The sequence below is a fragment of the Camelus dromedarius genome, chromosome 22 (assembly GCF_036321535.1).
Source record: "Camelus dromedarius isolate mCamDro1 chromosome 22, mCamDro1.pat, whole genome shotgun sequence".
NCBI lineage: Eukaryota > Metazoa > Chordata > Mammalia > Artiodactyla > Camelidae > Camelus > Camelus dromedarius.
Genome location: NC_087457.1, coordinates 34,391,021 through 34,410,968, shown reverse-complemented (window position 1 = coordinate 34,410,968; position 19,948 = coordinate 34,391,021). Strand labels below are relative to the sequence as shown.

Genomic DNA, 19,948 nt, shown 5'->3' with positions numbered 1-19,948 from the left:
GGCTTAAGAGACAAAGCACGTTGCCTCCCACGGCTCCCGAAGAGCCCCTGATCCAAAGCACTGAGGGCTGGAGTAAGTGCTCGGTGGGGTTTCCATCAGAGCCTAAGCAGCCTGCGAGTCACAGCACGACAGAAGCCCACAGCAGCCGTCTGCCTCCCATATGCAAGTTTCTTCAGCAGCAATTAACTTTCTTGTCATATAATTGTATTTTTTAAATGTTTTCCCTCAAGCAGACTCTAACATCAGAATTTTTATCTGTTTTATTTCTGTGAGTGGGCGACCGCTATTTTGAGTGTAGAGAAAAAACCTTGACTGTGTTGGGCTTTAAGTTTCACTCTTGGGAAAAAGGAACTCTTCTATAAAAGTATAAAAGCTACTAGCTGGTCGACCTCAGGAAAGAACCCTGCACAGCAGCACTTCCCCGGCCCAGGGTGAGAGGGGAGACGCAGGAATCCCGTGTTGCATAAACCACAGGGAAGCCAACAGGGGACCTTCGGCAGCAAAGGCACTCCAGAAAACAGGCTCGGGCTGGAAGCAGAGCTTAGGAGGACGTCAGGGAGGCAGGTTCGGGACTCTGCCCGCTCTGCCTCTCCAGTCACTCAGAGCTGTGCTGCCTGACCCGGTGAGCTCCCTCCTAGTCAGCTGGCTAGCGTGTGTGCCAATCACCCACAGCTTGACGCGCGTCCCCCCGGCCCCCAAGAGACGCTGCAACCCTCCTCTACACACGGCAACCAGATGAGAACATGCTTTCTAACAAAAAGTCAGAACAAAGCCAACATTCTGATTATTCGGGATCAGAATCCGAGGAAATGTAAGCATTTTATATCACCTTGATAAAAGAGTTGTGGTGGATACTGAGTAAGATGGATTTGGAAAACCTGTTATTTTGATACGTCATCTTTTTCCATACTATTATGTTATATCAAGAGCTGGAATATCTGTTTATAAAATGATGAAAATATTAACACCGACAGAAATACGACAGTGAATTAAAATAAGGAGCAAGTCTTACCAAACTCCTTTGGCACCGTTATTGAGTAGAGGCACGTCTGACCAGCGGTGTAATTATGAGGGTAGTTGGGTGACAAGACCACCCCTTCTGAGCCGGTGTACTGGCCTCCACACGGGGCTGAAAGGGAAGTCGGCACAGAATTATGCGCTGTGTGCAGCTGAAAAGCTGACAGGTGAGCTAACCATGAAAGCTCTCAGCAGAGGAGCACGAAAACTCAGAAACTCGACAAAACATCGCAGTTGCAAACCGATTTTACATCAGCATCAGAAGTGAAGTTAGGAGAAAGCCTAAGTTTGACCAGGCGGGAATAACAGCGATTCACCCTGGGAGGGAGACCTCGTGCTGTGTTGACGCCCTCTCAGGCATGCCAGAGCAGAGACGGGAACAGCCGTCGTGATGACACGAACAGCTTCAATAAAGACCAGTTCTTAAGTGACTTCACAAGTCTCACCAGAATTTTCAGGGTGACATCAACCATCACATTAGCTTAAGAGATACAAAGGTTACTTCAATTGTCCATCGTCTTTAGATCTTTAGATTACCACAGGACTAAAAGGAAAAATAAAGTTTGCTTTTAGTTTGTGTTGTCTTTTCAGCATAGATTCCGTTCAAGAGTGACATGTAGGTCACAAATGCAAGTGGGGTTTCATCCTGCAAGTCCCTTTGAAAGCTGGAGGAACCGGAAACCAGAGAGTGAGGGCAGGTGCATTGGTGAGGGGTTACCTGCACGGCTCAGTGTGTGTGTGTGTCTGTATTTTCCCTCCAATTATCTCATTACTCTCAGTGTTGCTCTCGCTGACAAAATAGAAAAATACTGTAGCCTAGATATTCAAAACACTCTTTTCAGCATTTGAAAACAGTTGATTAAATCTCAGTTTTGAATTATCCAATTTTTTGGATAAAATTGCAGATACTTCAATTCCTCATATTTGTACTTAAAAATGAGGTGCATGTCTGCTCACCTATTTAGAACATATTCAACCACTGAAGTGACACCTATGGCACCTTGGCCATGCCCTGTGTGGCCTGACCGCACGCCTTCCTATACTGGATACACCTTCTCAGAAGTCAGAATTATTTTCAGTATTTGAGAACGTTTATATTTCCTTAGCTTAATTCTTCTGGATGTGACAGTTGTCAAGCATTAAAACAGACAGAAATCGGAGATAACATGTTTAATCTTCTGAATGTTAATGAGCACATCGTTAATCTAATTGATGGACAGAAAATTCTCGGGATTAATAAAGCTCTTCGGAATGTCAATGCTGGCGTCAAAGCATCTCACTGACAATCTGGCAGACTTTCCAAGCCCAGCTTTACAATGGCCGGAAAACTGAAGTTGTGTTTTAAAAGTCAAAGGAAGACAGCCTGGAAACCTGACAGCTTTTATCTGTTTATGATCAACTAGTAGAGATTTTACCTAAGCTAAGGTCAGCCTTCATACTGACATCTTAACTTAGAATAACTTTATCACTCTGAGACACTTGTGTTGACTATTTTTTTTTACAATTTTAAACAGGAAAAAAAAATTCACTTTCAGATGGTGGAAATTTCTGTAAATTCAAAGCTCAAGGTTTCCAGTGAAATGCTGGGAGACTCACCCTTCCAGTTTAGATACATCACTTAATTTCTTTTTAATAAACCATATAATTAAACCAGGCTATTTCAGAACTATATATTTTTCTTAAACACTTAAAGTTCAAATTTTTAAAAATAAGTATAAATGAAGAATGGAAATTTACTTTCTTTTAGACATATAAAATTCAAGAAGATCATTTTCAAATATCCCTTTTCTATTAAACAAACATTCATCTCTTTCAAATTTTAAACAACAAGCATAAATGAGAAGTAGACATAAATCTTCACAGGGCTAACATTTTGATGCCCAAATGATCAGATGGAAACCTTATCAAACAGAAATCTTATGTCTTCTGACATACTTGTTCAAGTGTAACTACAAAGACTTATTTTGTTCAAGGATAGGACAAAAGAGCATCACTTTGTAATAATAGAAAACAGTTAAAAAAAAAAAGAAAAGAGGATAAAATGACAGAAAACTGACGTGGCACTTTAGGTCCTCTGCTGCCTGGATAGGCTGTCTGCGCCTGCGTGTTCTCCCCCAGATTTACAGACGAGCACCCAAGCTGTGGAACACACCTCACACACCATGAAACATTTGTAAAATTAAGAAAAAATATGTAGAAAGTTTTCATTTAATTCTTAGTGATTATTCTGTCCATGTCACTGTGTTAATCTGAGAAACAGGCATGGTCTTTCTCATGTTAGAAATTCTCTTATGTCAATGTGATAATAGAAGAAAAATAAATATGCTTTTACTCTTCAGTAATTAATGTATTAAACAGATCATTTCCTAAACGAATAAAGACTTGCAACAGTGTTCACTGCAGATGGCAACAAGACACTAACTCATCCATTTAGCTAATTGGAATAGATGTCTCATATGTAAAGGCAAAAAAAAAAAAACAATCAAATTTGAATGTGAACCAAAAACAACACATGCAAACAAAAGCCACTCAGACCCATGAGAGGGGCTCCAGGCTGTTTCAACTTCTGTTCTAACTCTATACAAAAGCTCGATGAGCAAAGACTGTAGGCAACAAGAAGGGAAGTTGTACCATGCACTGAGCACAAACTAGCCCCCAGCACACCGCATAATACATGACCTACCAAGATGTTTAAAATATAGCAAAAGGCCTTGGTTTAACTTGTGATCTGAGTGATTCACAGACACTGATTTATCCACAAAAACGCTACGCTTCATGAGACACCCAAAATTAACTATGGGAGAGGACCTTTCTGTTCAATGATTTGGAATTTTTAGTTTTATTAAATTTAAGTAAATAGCTTAAGGAGCAATCAGTGTTTTATGTTTTATGTATTCTGATGACTGCTTAAAAGAAACAGAGCTTCACTTTATAAGTTTCAGACATGGAAAAAAATCTCTAATTTAAAATTTGATTATTTATCTATTGCTTAAATGTGACCTCAGTTTTTATATTTAGTCTGTGGCTAAAGAATGTATTATCATCCCCCCATAAGTCCAAAGTGAGTTTGAATTTAATACAAGTTTAATTTTCCCAGTGATACTTAGGGAAAGTCATCACTGAAGGAAACGCTGGTCCCGCACGAACGTACCGCTGCAGGAGGGCAAGAGCCGGTTCCAGGCGGGTTTTCCATCCGCTCCGATCACGCACGTGATGGAGGACGGGTCCACGATCTTGTAGCCAGAGTCACACTGGTAAGTGACCGTTGAGCCAAGTTTGAAGTCCGCCCCGATTCTTGTCCCATTCATTATATTTCCAGGGTCAAAACAGGCTTCCCGTGGTTTCTCTGCAGGAGAAATGAATGTAAACTCCGTGAGGGCAGGGGTTTTGCTTTTTGTTGGTGGTGGTGGTGGTTTATTTTTTCAGTCCCTAAAACATTGCCGAGCATACCAAACATGCTCGAAAATATTTACTGATTAATGGCCAAGCTGTTAATTAATATTCAATTTAATAATTAAATATCATAGAAAAATAGAAAAAACTCCTTCAAATAAAATTACATTTCTTCTTTTTCAAACCACAGATTCACGACAGCATCGCTAACGAGCTTGACTTCCTGCCTTCCATACTTAATTCACTTGTAACAGGAAAGCACGTGCATTTTAGGAAGAGATGAAGGAATCTGGCTTCTCAAAAGGAGATTGGTTTAATTCACGTAAGTTAAGAGTGCTTTCCTACCCTGGTAAGACTGGGCAGGTAATCGGGGAAAGAAGGTTCAATTTTCTACTGAGTCAGTGAACACCAGACTTGGCAGGAAAAGCACACTTCCTGAGCTGAGGGTCCAGCACTGCGTCTGGGACACAAGCACCAGACAGTCCAGCTCTGACTGCAGTGACCGCTCCAGTGAACCCAGGCTGTGTTCCCTGTGGGGCACCGAGCTGGCGACCTTCGTGCCTCACTCCAGTCCCACCACACCCCTGCAAGGTAAGGTTGCTCTGCAGCTCCGTTTCACATTTTGAGAATCTGAAGCTCCAGGAAAGTTAAGTAACTTTCACAAAAACACTCTGCAGAGGCCTGTCTGATGGCGGAGCCACTAAAGAAGGCATTCACTACAAACCCACCTTCTCTCAAATATAAATGCAAAGCTGTTTCTTTCTCTCACAGTCCTGTACTATGTAGTTAATTCCACTTATGCTTTCATGGCCTTAATTGTAAATGTCTTACTTCAGCAGACCTTCCAAATATTTCTAAATTATAAATCAGCATATATACACACACACACACATCTCCTTTTGTTGTGTGCAATTCCATCATCTGAACTGCCTTCTGTTTGTGCTTGTTGACATTCTTCAGACCATCAGCAAAGTCCCTCGTGACGTCAGAAGCTCCTGGAACTGAACATCACAGCTCTTCAGGTGGTCAATATAGATGTTATACTGAAATGTTTTCCTTCTTTTTTTTTTTTTGGCTTGAAGTTAAGAGAATGCTATATGCCATGAATGTGTGTGTGTGTGTGTGTGTGTGTGTGTGTTAATGGGGTTATTAACATAGACTCAAGATAACTTGAGTGGATAAAACAAATATGTTTTAGCTCTTTCCATGTGGCTTGCCAGTCTTTCCCTCAGTGTTAATCATACACAAAAAAGACTTCTGGAAAGTTACACGCAGAAAGCTGAATTTCTCCTTTGGGTTGTGAGCAATGTGGATTATGTTCCCTTTAAAACAGTCTCCCTGCTGCCTGCCTGGGTGCTGCCCAGGAGCAAATGCACGCAATGGTGCTGGGAGGCCGACTTTGCCGGGAGGACGGAACGGGCTGTGACAACAACCCCCTGCGCCCTCTTCGGGGTGGGTAATACTCAGTGGAAGAGGCAAAAGCACTGTATGAAGTTGTGCAGGAAGGAAAGAGGCCCACTGAACTGTACTTCTTCAGGATTTCTCACTGCATTTTTAACAACTTATGAATCAACATCAGCCAAACAGCGACCTCGTTGGCAGTTCTGTTGACCTAATCTACCACAGTGAGCTCTTAGAATGTTTACACGCTTTGCTTAAAGTATAACATAAATATATAAATATTACAACATATAATTATATATAAATACATAATATATATAATAAATGTTATAATATATATAGTTATATGTAATACATAATGTGTATCATACCTACTATATTATCATATACATATACATATCATATACATTATCACCCAGCAGAGTGCACGGGCATCTACAGACACAGCGCTGGTCCAGGGCAGACGTCGCCCAGCAGAGTGCACCAGCATCTACAGACACAGCGCTGGTCCAGGGCAGACGTCGCCCAGCAGAGTGCACGGGCACCTACAGACACAGCGCTGGTCCCGGGCAGACGTCGCCCAGCAGAGTGCACGGGCACCTACAGACACAGCGCTGGTCCAGGGCAGACGTTGCCCAGCGGAGTGCACGGGCACCTACAGACACAGCGCTGGTCCAGGGCAGACGTCACCCAGCAGAGTGCACGGGCACCTACAGACACAGCGCTGGTCCAGGGCAATGTTTTTCTCCTATAAAGTGATGGAGGCAAAACTACATGCCTGTTGCCTGGTCAGCCCTTCTGATCACATTTCGTCGTAAATCTCCTTTGGTTCAGTTCACCCGTTGTTTAAATGCCTCTTGGGATGTTCTGCTCTGTGCTGCTAACTGAGATCCCTGATGGCCAGTTTTTTCCTCATTTCTCCAAATGAACTGCATCTAATCTTTTGGTTCCATTTACTCAGTTGTCAGCTCAGGATGTTTGGTGATAAATCTTGGTACTTTTTTTTTTGCTTACAATTTGTCACATTTTCTAACGAGATGACTTCATTACATGGCGTGCTCTGCTGTGGTTCCCGTCTGTTCTGCTTAAGGACTCCTTTGGGAACTGCTGCTCTGGGTCCATGTGGGTTGACTCTGCCGGGTCCTGAGGTCACTTGGCAGGATGGCCCTGCAGCTCCTTCTTGTCACCGTGTCCAGGAGTCGGGTCTGCTCCCCACTCTCCTGGCCGTACAGGACCTTGCTCTTACAGGATGCTGTGTCATTCCTGTGTCTCTCCTTGTCTTCTGATGATTCTATTTTCTCAGACTCCACTGGAGAACGTCTAATGCATGCGAGCTGTGGTGCTCATTTAGGGGCTCTCCTGGTCCCCAGGGACCCAGATGGAAGAGGCAGCTCTGTCGTCCAATACAGGGAGGCACACTGCCCCGCACTGACTCACTCATGCGCTGACTCTCTTCCCTAGGATGCCCTGGGGACGCTAGGTGATGCCGAACGTACAGTCTTTTCTTTCACTGAAGTATAATTGATTTACAATATTATATTTATTTCAGGCGTACAGCACAGCACTTCAGCATCTTTGCAGATTATTCTCCACTGTAAGTTATTACGAGGTAATGGTTATAATTCCCTGTACTATGCAGTATATCCTTGTTGCTTATCTAGTTTATTCATAGCAGTTTGTATCGTTAATCCTGTGCCCCTGGTTTGTCACCCCCCACATCCCTCTCCTTTTCGGTAACAAGTTTGTTGTCTGTATCTGTGTCTGTTCCTGTTTTGCACATACATTCCTTTGTATTAGGTTTTAGATTCCACCTGTAAGTGATAGCATACAGCACCTGTCTTTCTCCGTCCGACTTGTTTAACTAAGCATAAAATCTCTAGGCCCACCCGTGTTTCTGCAAACGGCGTTATTTCATTATTTTTGTGGCTGAGTAATATTCCACCAAATCTTCTTCATCCAGTCATCTGTCAGTGGACATTTAGGTTGCTTCCATATCTTGGCTACTGTAAACAGTGCTGCTATGAACATTGGGGCTCACATATCTTTTTGAATTAGAATTTTCATCTTTTCTGGATACATGCCCAGGAGTGGGATTCCTGGGTCAGATGGTAATTCTAATTTTTGTTTTTTGAGGAACCTCCATACTGTTTTCCCACAGTGGCTGCACCAATTTACATTCTCGCCAACAGTGCACGAGGGTTTCCTTTTTTCCACAGCTTCTCCAGCATTTGTCATTCGTAGGCTTTTTGATGATGGCCACTGGGACAGGCGTGAGGTGACCTCTCACCGTGGTTTTGATTTGCATTCTGCTAACAATTAGCCATGTTGAGCATTGTCTCAGGCGCCTTTAGACTCCTGCATATCTTTTTTTGGAAAAATGTCTATTCAGGTCTTCTGTCCATTTCTTTGTTGAGTTGTCTACTTTTTTGTTATTGAGTTGTATGAGCTGTTTATATACTTTAGACATTAACCCAGTGTCGATCTCATCATTTGCAAATACTTTCTCCCGTTCCTGTATGGTCTTATGTTTAGATGAAATGTGTTGTCTTTCACTCATTACAGAATGGACGTTGTCATGGTGACATGCACTTCAGTGAGTTCTTGTTAATGCAGAAATTGTCCGATGATACGGCAAAAATTAAAAGTCCTGCTGTTAATTATTCGTGAACATTAACGGAGCCCATCCAAAAAGCACAGCAACACCTCTGATTGCCGAACTGTTCATGTTTCTTAATTGCACATTGTAATAAAAGTCGGTAAGTTTGTAGATTTTGGTGTTTTAGGGGAAGTAGGTTAATTTTCTACTTAAAATCCTCTCAAGAAGCACGAGTCCCTTAAAGAGTTAATAGAGATGAAAAATTTATTTCATTTTATAATTCTAGTAACTAAGAACTCAAAAGTTTAAATAAATATACATATTTGCACTATTTTTATAAACCATGCACTACTGTGAATTAATATTTTAAGTCCTTTTCTCTGATTCTTTGTAATATGCCCGTGTATTTTCCTAGGTCATATGAGAAATAGATTTGAAAAATAGATTTATTTTCATGGACCCAATAGCAAAATGCTTAGGTTAGGATGGTTTTTGTTTATGAGTTTGTTTGTTTTCTCTGGATGTTGGTGACGGGGGGTGGTGGATCCTGAAGGAAGTGGGAGATGCCCATTCGGTGACCAGACAAGAAAGCTCTGCCGTGGTCAGTATCCCCCACCAAATCATGCCACGAGCGGTCAGGACGGGAAAAGGTAACAGGTGTTTAACACGTTGGAAAATACTGAGATAAAACTAAGCTATCTGATTACTTCAATTTAGTCATCCTGAAGAAATAAATTCAGAAATTGAAACATATGTTCAAATAATTCTTAAATCCTCAAATTGTTCATTGCACAAATCGTGATTTATTTTTAAATGGCCATGAATTTGGAGGAAAAAAAAATCTTCCTCACCCACCTTCTTTTCTTTCAGCTAAGGTAGAAATGCATGTCAGAAATTTCTCCTCCACTGGAGACATCAGACCCTCTTCCCCAGACAGATGAGAGGCGTCAGCATTTTATGCATTAAACAGGTAGACAAGGCTTTATAAATAAATGCTTACAATTAAAGCAATTCTGATACAGATGACCTTCGACAATTAAGCCGATCACCGTACCTTTAAATTCAATGGCGAACCCCGACAAGCCCACAGAGGCATCGCTTCGAAACGCCAGGAAAAGACTGTTTCCACTGCTCTCAATCCTTTCGGGGGCTTGAGAGCCCTGGAAGCTCCCAATCAGGGGGCTGTTGGAGTCCTCTCCTTCATAGATGTGCAGGAAATCGTAGCTGGGCTCCATGCTGAAACTGGGGGGAAGGAAAGAGCATGAATTAGGTTACGTGCCTAATACATGTTTCTCTTGCCTCCCAGACCGTGAAGTCCCTGAGAGGACACAGTGATCTGATCTGCTTTTGTATGACAAATTTTTAAAATTAGGACAATCCAAAAGTTAAATACAATGATAATCAAAATGGGAGTAAATACAACAGATAACAATGATAATAAATAGTATTTTACAAAATGACCATCACCTTCAATACAGTGTAACTTTGAAGACACCTGGACGAAACTGAGTCCTTATAACACGGACACAGCACCTTCTCCCTCGGCCCGTGATGTTTCTAATGATAAGCAGTTTGAAAGAGCAGGGTTTAGAAGGGATGAATTCCTACAGATATTTTATTTTTGTGTGAATATTTTTAGTTTTAATAATATGTACCCTTGGCGCTACTGACTATTCTTAAAGTTAAAAATATTTTTGTTTGTTTTTACTTTTAAAATTGCAGCTGCCCCTACCTGCTGAGATAATTTGGCCAATACTGACAGTCTGTACAACGGTGCGAGGTGGGGAGTCAACCGTCTGACATTATTTCACCACCACCAGACACTCCCATGGTCTCCTCTCCCCCCTTCCCTCCCGCTTTCCCATTTCCCACTCTCCCCATTTCTCCCTCCCCCATGTTAATATCCTAATAATTCCCAAAATCTAACAATTAAAGCCCAAAGCTCCAAGTGGGAGGCAGCTTGAAATGTCTGCCATTTACGAGAAGGACGATGATGGCCTGGGAACTTTGAAAACATACCCGACTCTCAAGCAAAAGACTGAGCTTGGTTCAGACGTCTAAGACCCCAGTGGGATCAGAATAAACAAAGACGCCAGACAGAGGCGACCCTGTCATCCATCCTGCCTGGCCTCCGCCACCTCGCGTCTCTAAATGAGGGCCTCCGGGGTCTTCAACACGGACCCAGACCCCACAGCGTCCACTCTCTTTCCTTTCCGTTGGCAGCACAGTGGGACACGGGTATGGAGAGCGTCAGGAGCATATGTTAAAACATTCCTTCCCAAAGGTCCACAAGCATCAGGGTGAGTCCTGCAGCTCATATGAGCTCCAGGTCATGAAATTCTTTGCCCTCCTTGTTAGTAACGCCAGGTTTCCATCCTCCCCGCTACATCCAGAAAGGCACCCCTGCCTGGAGTCACACTATGTAAACAGTGCATCTTGGGCGGCCCACGTCAACACCAGCCTCTCTGCCTGGGTGGCTGAGTGTCCTTGTCCCCATCCAGGACGTCTGGCTTTCCCCTCCATCTACTACGACTGAGGAGCTAAGGTCTCAGGAGAACTCCCACCTGAGGACACACAGGTTCTCCACATCTTAGAAGACGTCACAGGTGTGTGATTTTTCTGTGACACCAGCTCAGCTAAGGATTCCAGATGCTGAGAGTAGGAAGAAAACTTGGAGATTTTCTAGGTCAGCCTTCTTCCAGGGAGGTGCACAAAATCAACTGAAAAAACTTCATGTACAAAAACTGCCTTATATATTAGCAGATGAATTGCACTTTGGGAACCTTGATCATGAGTCACAGTGACACAGGAGAAGATGGGAAGGTGGGAAACTCCCACAGATAAGGCCCTGTGTTCCCTGAAAGGCTTTTAATCGTTAATTTGCTTTTAACCTCCTGGCAGTAAAGGCGTCGCCTGGTTTTAAGGAGGGCGCTGCGAGAATGGAGCATCCACAAAAATCATAAAGACATCCAAAAATATGACCAGGTCCTGGGCGACAGCTGAGCAGCAGAACAAAGTGTTCATCATTTGGTAAATTTACAGCAGCTTGAGCAAATTCAGGGAACGATGGCCTATCAAACTACTTAAAATTCAGAATCACAGGGGTTTAAAATTATACTGACTCCGATCTCATCAGGAGAGAGTGAAAGAAGATAATCACAACCAGTCCTGGAATGTTGACGTAAACGACTCAAGAAAAGGGAACTTGTTCAATCAGCAGAGAAATGAGGATAGTCAGACCACTTTGCCTTGGGAGCTAAGTGGGCAAAGGACCGTGCGTGGGACCACCTGTCTTCCAACATATCACTTCATTTAGTTCAAAAATCAAAATACGAATTTGGAAACGTTCTTGGGATTTGGAAAAAATGCAATTACTGTATACCAGATACTAATGATACGATAGTTTGATTGAATTTATACTTATAATAAAATCATTATATTACGATTTGAACTTTTATCAACTAGTTTAGCAGAAAGAAGTTAGCATTTTTTTTAAAGGAATAATGTCTATTAACTCAGACTTTATAGCCACCAGATTTTGGGAACCTTCTGTCTTCAGAGTTTTGTCAAGTCACAACTATCTTAGTGACCACAGCATGGTCTCTGGGAGCAACAGTCAAGATGCACCGTGGAGATGAATTAGGTCTCACGCGCTCAGAGGAATATGAGACACTGGTGAGAAATCATACTATGTACGCTGTATCACTTTTTCATTACTTTTCTTGTGTATTCTGTAAATTAAGCCCTCTCATGTGGAACACACTGTGTGCAAGACAGTATTTAAAGGTCACTCCTGCCACACCATGTGCATCCTAACACATGTAGAAGACTGAGAAACAATACAACGTATTTCCATTTGTGTCATCTTGCCACCTGATGCACTGTCTATTGGGCACAAGACCTCGGGCTTCGCTAGGTGTAAAATTGGAGACTCATGAAGGGAGAAATGAGGCAATTTTTAGGTATGACATTTCAGATCCTGCTAAAAGGAGGTATTCCACAAGAGCTGGTACCTTTTGAATATCAAGGCGATGACGAAGTCTGGGTTCACTTTTATTCTCCAGTCACACTCTTTCCCAGGAGGATATGGCTGCGGGTAGTTGGGTGACAGGATGACGCCGGCGGGGCCGGTCAGGTTCCCTCCACAAGCCGCTGTCACGGTCACCGACAGGAGGGGAGAGGAGAGAAGGGTGTCGGTCAGGGTGCGACGAGACAGCACGGAGAGCAGCAGAGACTGCGTCGGGCTAGCCGACAGCTATGCGGATGCGGTTCTGAGACCCAGGAGGTCTGTGCTTTCTCATGGGCTCCTTAACAAGTTTTGTATAATGTCCCATCCCTTCTTAGTGAGGGTTTTCCAGCTGCTGGCCGATGAAATCTACTTCCTGTAATTTTAAACTTCACCCAATTAAACTGAACAGATGACCTGAATCCCCCATACTTCTGTAATCACACTATATGTATACCAAGAAAAAACTTGGATAGGAAAAAAAACCCCACGAGCATCATTTTATGGCTGTGTCCATTCTTTGGTCTTTTCTTTACAAAGTCATCGCTTACTTATCCTAGAAAGTTTGTTTCGAGTGGTGTAACGCTCTCCCATCTCGTGTTCACTCTTGTGTCTCCCGTGCCTGGCACAGTTTTGATCATAATAAACATGAAGGAAATATTTTTTGAATAAATGAACACATGCTACTTCATCTATTTCTCACAGTCCTAGATATACATAGGGCTTGGGGTGTTTCCCCCCCATTTCAAACTGACAAAAGTAACATGTGAAGTTCAAGTGTATCTGGGGAGGTATGACCAATAGGAGACCGAGCTGGAACATTAATCCCTAAAAATATTATTCCATCACACTGTTTGGTATGTTATCACCAGGAATAAGCATTTTAGGTGATAATAGTATGTTCAGTCTGTTTCTGCGGTCATCAGTTTTTAATTACACGTGTATACATTTTCACTAGTAAGGCAGCAATCATGTAGTTCATTGCAGTTAATATGCAAGACATTCTGGAACCTGCAAATGTTTAGGACAGCGTCATTTATCAGAAAAATTTTCTGTGAAAGCTTCCATCCTGCGGAAGGTATTAAAGCACTGTGAAATTCACACAAACACTAATTTTGGATACATACATTAAAAGCTAGGGCTAAGGTTCTTCATGTCCAATACCATGGTGTGTCACCAAGTGTTTCTTAAAAAAAATCACCCTAATTAAATTGTACTATTCGCTCTAAACTGCGTGCCTCATTTCACTGCATTAATCATACACGTATTTAGGGGGGAAAGTACACAGAGAAGGAAACGACCTAACTGCTGACGTTTCCCACCCACACAAAGACTATTTTTTGCAAATAAGATGAAGGTACCTGCTTCACAATTTTCTGAGATTTACGTGTCATTTCTAAGAATGTTAAATTTTAAATACTCATTTAACATTCTTAAAAACTTGACTTTCCATAAGAAAGAAATATAACAAATCCCAAGACTTTCTATTCTAACCTCAGTCTCAGCAAAGACAAACTCTGAATAACATCACAGGAAATACTTATAGTAAGTTCTTCCAGGTATACTCTCAAGAGTCACGATATAACTTTCTCAAAAATGAATCAACCACACTTCCCCGAGGATGCAGTTTCACTTTACAGCCTGTGTGGAAACCACAGTGTAAGCAGCTCCCCCAGGATGTGGCCTCTCCCAGAACCGAGGCGGTGCTGGCAGCCGGGAGCAGGAGAGGGGAGGACGAACGGAGGAGGTGGTGCTGAGCTGCGGAAAGTGGTGCCCAAGAACCCCAGGTGGCGCTGCTCCCCCCAGGTGTTAAAAGAGGAAAATCGACAGATTCGGGGCACTGGATACCAGGAGCTGCCAGCGGGAAGAATTCAGGGATGAGGCTCAAATACCAATTTAAAAGGAACAAAGGGAAGGTGGTGTCTTAGTCACACTGGTCCCAGGAGGCCTCTTCAAATGAGGTCACTTAAAGCCTTCAGGTGGAATTAAGTGGGACCGTCCTGCTGTTTGCTCTCCCTTTTGCTGGGGATTCATTTTAGCTTCACAGGCTTTAATTAGAAAGCTTGCAAAATATTTTGAAGAGGATTAGAATTTAGTACGAAATGCGATTCAGACCCTCTAAGGAATTCCCCAGAGGAATAAACACAGAGATAAAATCCACAAACTCGTATCAATCCACAGCCCTTATTCGAAGCCCGTAGGGTCCCCCTCCTTACAGATACAGTAGCACCTTCATCCACGAAGGTTTGAAGCATCTCTTCCACTGGACACATCAATACTTCCACACCAAAACATTTCAGTGTTCACACCATCAAATGGGATCAATGGCCTCAAAAGAGTTACCCTGGAGACCAGGGCGGGATGTTGCCATCAGATGAGATTCTGCAAACCTGGGATGCACTTTTGCTTCTCAGACCTCTTTAGAATTTGAATTTGGACAAAAGGTACTGTGGGCTGTATGAAAAAACTGGAACTGTGGAGATATTCAAGGGACACTTCACTCAGAATCACAAAGTAGTGAGTGTTCTCTGGTCCAGAGAATCAGTCTCCTAAGACTCAGCTGAAAATCCCAGAGAGGTGACTCCACCACCAGAGTCCTTTGGGAACTGAGAGATGTGGGGGATCCCAGCAAAACACAAAAAGATTAGCAGCAAATGACGAGCTGGTGAAACATGAGTAACGTACAAACAGGCAAGAGATTAAGAGATTTTATATAAAGGGAGAGAGAAAGAACAGCAAATAGGAGGAAAAACACAACCAAGAACAAAACGGAAAGGAGTCAGCCAGACAGGAAAGAGCAAACTCAAGTGGCCAGCAAAGAACACGAAATTAAAACCAGCTCAACCTCAAAATTGATTTAAAATGCCAGTTAAGACATCAAGAAATCTTAAAGCAAAAAAACAAAAACACCCATCAAGGAATCTTCACTTTCTGCCCCTATTAAATTATGAGATCAAGAACTATCATATGTAGTTTTTTTCTGAGTCACGGCTGATGGTGATATAAGCTGGTGCAACCTTCCTGAAGAAGTTTTGAAAGATGCTCTGAAAACTCTAGAAATACATAAGGTTTAGAAATAGGTCACTCATAAGTAATCGTGGATCTGTCTTGCAACAAGTGTTCATTTCAGCAATCTTCGTAGCAGAGAGAAGGCTGGGACACCTGACTATAATCAGAAGGGATCAGAGGAACCAATATTGGTTGGATGCAAACGGAGAGACATCATGCAGGCATAAAAGTTAATTAGTAAAAAACACATAATAACACAAAAAGATACTCATCGTGTACTGGGAGGTAAAAAGTGTAATTTACAAGATAATCTTGCAGGATGCTCTCATTTTAAAAACAGATTATGTATACACAACAGCATTATGACGCTCACTTATGCATGTTAACGTTAACAGTAGTTGTCTTCAGGTAAAAGATGACAGGGTTTTTTTTTTTTTCTTCTTTTTTTAAACTCTAGCTTATAAAACTTCTGCAAAAATATATTATGGTTCATAAGAAAAAAGCAAAAAAATTAAAAAGTGTCTCGTATCAGAACAGAATTTAAATGATTGCTAAGACATGATCGTGCCCTAAGGGGCAGGTATCTCACATAGGCACAATCCCATTTCTGGGGGGAAAAGTGTTTGCAATATGATGAAGGGATGACGTTCATTTAGTCCCAAATATAAATTTTCCTTTTTGTGTCCTGTAACGCCTATGTGTGTGGGTGGCTCTTGTGGCTTGTGTAACTGATACTCAGTTGGCTGCAAGCGAGTTTAGCATATCCCTGGAGCTGATATTCAAGACAGATGCAGTATCACCTATTTTCTTTGCTGAGAACTGGTTTCTCCAGCCACTGATCAAAATTAGGCAGCGAAGAAGGGAACAACAACAACAGAAGACTACAGGTTATTTGGGAAGGTGGTCCGATTTTACAATGAAGCATTCAAGCTAATATCAACTGAGAAATTACCTTCAAGAGATTAAGTGGCAGTTGTATCGCTTTTTAATGTACTCCTCCACGAGCTTAAATTCATGCACACTGGGGGGGAAGTGCCTTTCCTAATTTAAAAACAGGCCATCGGTTTAAAGTTACGGTTGCATTTATAGGTAATTACTCCACTTTAAAAAAGGAACACGCAGAAAGCTGGCGCGTCTCCTGATGAGGCAGGTTAGAACGAGGAGCGTGACCATGACCATGCTCACAGAAGCCATGAAATGGAAACGCAGACAGGACACGGGGCTCGCGCAGCTCTCTGACCCGGCTGAGCGCGCAACCAGCCCCAGCCGCACCTGTGACAAGGGGAGAGCTGCCATGAGGGCGCCACGGACCGAGAGGCCCTCCAGTGCCACGCCTGTGACAATGACAGTCACTCTAACTCACAGACTCCCTCCAGGTCACCCTATGCAAAATGTGCATCAAATATGTGCATGTCATTTCACTATCACTTCCTCTCCCTGCAGATTAATTCAATTTTATACTTTTCCAACCGATTATAAGGAAGTACAAATTACACTGTGACAGGTCATTAAAATAATAAAGTTAGGAAAGTTTCTGTTAAAAATTAAAGTGGAATGCCATAAATTGGTATTTATGGTAAAATATTTAACTGAATGAAGGGAAAATCTACATGTAATTACTATTTTATATAAGAATGTCTTGCCTTAAAACCACATTTGTGATAGAGTATCTCGGAAATTGGTTATTCAAACTTAAGTCTGCAACACCGACTGTTCTCCTTCTAATAAATTCAGACTATAAAATTCTGGTGAAGTTTAGAAAGAAGCCTCTCTTTTTAATCTTTATACTTATGACATAAGCAGTGTAATTTCTAGTTTTCAGGACTCTATTAAAAATGTATTGATATTATAGAAAAATCATCTAAAAAGAGGACGTACTTTTTATTGAGTAGGTTTTGCTTAAGGGCACATTTCTATGTTAAAACTGAGAACAACAATGGTCGGGTTATAAAATTTCAGCTACCCAGAATTTAAAATTACCGTAATTTGATGGACCCATATTTTTATAAGATTTGTTAAGGATGGGAAATGTTAGATAAATGTCAATTACTGTACATTAAATAAACTACTTCCTTTATTTCACCTAATAAAATAAAGTTTAAAAGTTTATGATAAAATGTCAATATAATCTCAGGGAACCAGAGGGCATGTGAGAAACTCTTGAGAAATGTTTCTGAAGAAATCAAACATTCACAGAGCAATTTTAATGAGGACATGCATTCCTCCCTGAACACAGAATTTCTATTTTCCGTGGTGGAATACCTATGCACGTAGGAGGGTCTGGCTGCCAGAAGAACCGGCTGTTCAGCTGCACACAGGTGATCTTTGCTTGTCCTTGGAGCTGGTACCCGGGGTCACACTGGAAGGTGACCGTATCCCCAGGCTCTCTGCTGTCCCCATAGCGGGTGCCGTTCTGAGGTACACCTGGATCGTTGCAGGTGGATGCGATGGACGCTAGAAAAAGGGGACAATGTCTTGTCAAATGGCTGCAGACACGGTCTCTGCACTCTTATAAGGGTGGGAAGAAGCACCCTTGGTTGGCGTAATGAATCCTTTGTCCACTTATGGACATAGAAAAGAGTTAATTTTTCCCCCCAAAATACATGCAGTAGCATGCATCTTGATTATGCTTGCTTTGGACAGATTCTAGCAGAATCTTGTTTAAAATTCAACCATTTATGGAACATATCAAGGATCTGCATCGTACTACGTGCGTGCACACACACACACACACCCCTCTGGTTCTTCTCGTTGACGATACTTAGTGAAAACACACACCGCGGTTTAAGTAACTGAAGAACCCAATCTAAGGAACCCTGAGTAAACACAACAGGACGGATTCCCTCCAGGCCGGCGCCTCCCCGCGTGACAGCCAGCCAAGGTGACCCAAACTGTCGTAAGCTGCTTTGTCCCCCAGCACCTTTCATTCTTTAAGAATATTTTTAATTCTCCTTGAATCCTAGAGAACCCTCTTCCCGGGTTCACAGTCAGGATGGATACCCACCGGCCCTGCTCCCCTCGCGCTGCCGAGACGTGACCGCAGCCCTGCCTTTGTCTCCCTGCGCCCCTTCTCAGCCCACACCTACTACAAGGCCGCCCCTCTGTCTCGGACGCTCTAACACTGCCCAGTGGGATGTCTACGCACAAGCTGCCTTCTGTTTCTAAGGAAATAAAAGTCGTGCAGTTTTGGATGAGCTTTCTCTTATTGGCCCTGCATGGGGTTCACCTAAAGTTTTGAATTTGTTATCTCATCAAGTATCTCTTCTCTCCTGTTACCTCTGCCCCCTCTCCTGAATTAAAATGTGACAAATGTCTCTGACCTCTGTGTGTCTTTACCCACCTTTCATTTGTAAACCTTTTTTTTCTTTAAATCTTTGTTCCGTCTTCTGGGTAATTGTTAAGACTATCTTCCTACCATAATCTGACTTTATCACGTCATTGAGTTTTAAACTTTCTTACATTGTGCTTTTCTATTAGTTGTCATTTTGTTCAAACATATTTGGCCATTTATACAGTATATTGTTACCAACTCGTATTTTTATTCTCTTTTATTTTTTAAACTCTTACCGTCTGATTTAATAATAATCCCAACATCTCATGGAATCGAGGGTGCCTCTTGAGTTTCGAATTTGCATCTCTGCTCCTGGAACTTTCCCTGCAATAATTCTCTTGAAGGTATGTTCACTGGCGAGGATTCTTGTCTGACTTTGCCATGTGCCTAGAACACCAGAAGCTTCTACCTTTTTACAATAAATCCCCTGCTTGAGGGATTCTGGAGCACAGCAATGGCATGAATTCATCTACAAGCTAGCCTGAATCCTGCCTGTGGTTGTGAGCTCTCCATCTGCACCTGTATCTGTTCCTGTTCCTATGTCTGCATCCATGTCTGTCTGTCCATCTGTCTATCCATCTGTCTGTCTATCTCCTCCATTTGTCCCGTATACTGAGAGTAGACACCCTGCTTGGTGTTCCAGTGGTATGAGAAGGCATCCACTTGCATTTCCAATACTGGAAAGATCTAGACTTTGGTTTCTATTCTTTCAGCCCTTGGACTCTCAAAATGGAAGCTCAGTGTCCGACTGAGAGATGCTCCCTCGGTAAAGCCAGCTTCTGAACTTCACAATCTTTCTGCATTTCACATTATTTTGGACCTGAGGAGTCCCCATTTTCTTGTGGGCTCAGTAATACATTTTAAAAGGCTAAAAATAATGGTAGCCAACACCTTCCTATTTTCAGAGAGCCTACCTTCCTGTAGCACCAGACACTGAAGACGGCCAGCTACTCCCACAGCATGACGGCTGGCGCGTCACACCCGTCGCCTTCGCCACTGTTACAGTTATTATGGGTCTTTGTGGCAGGGAGAGTTTACTCGAAAGCAGAGTGCTCAGAAGATATGAAGAGGAAAGGCAGCCTCTGGGCTTCAGAAAAGGGATTTCAGCGGGCGGAGAGCAGGGAGAGCCGTGTCAGAGTCACCGGGGAAGGCCTGCTCCATTTCCACCCTCCTCCTACACGCCGAGAAGATTAGA

General features: G+C 42.5%; 1 protein-coding gene across 1 annotated transcript in view; it reads right to left on the bottom strand.

Moving 5' to 3' along the window:
- The window catches only part of CSMD1 (CUB and Sushi multiple domains 1), a 1,691,213-nt gene that overhangs the window by 128,591 nt on the left and 1,542,674 nt on the right, over window positions 1-19,948 (bottom strand). The window contains exons 32-36 of the mRNA XM_064477604.1: window positions 17,685-17,876; window positions 12,421-12,559; window positions 9,462-9,649; window positions 4,169-4,363; window positions 1,013-1,129 (exon numbers count right to left, since the gene is read on the bottom strand). Of these exons, the coding sequence (XP_064333674.1) occupies window positions 1,013-1,129; window positions 4,169-4,363; window positions 9,462-9,649; window positions 12,421-12,559; window positions 17,685-17,876 (831 nt within the window). The remainder of the gene's footprint in view (window positions 1-1,012; window positions 1,130-4,168; window positions 4,364-9,461; window positions 9,650-12,420; window positions 12,560-17,684; window positions 17,877-19,948) is intronic.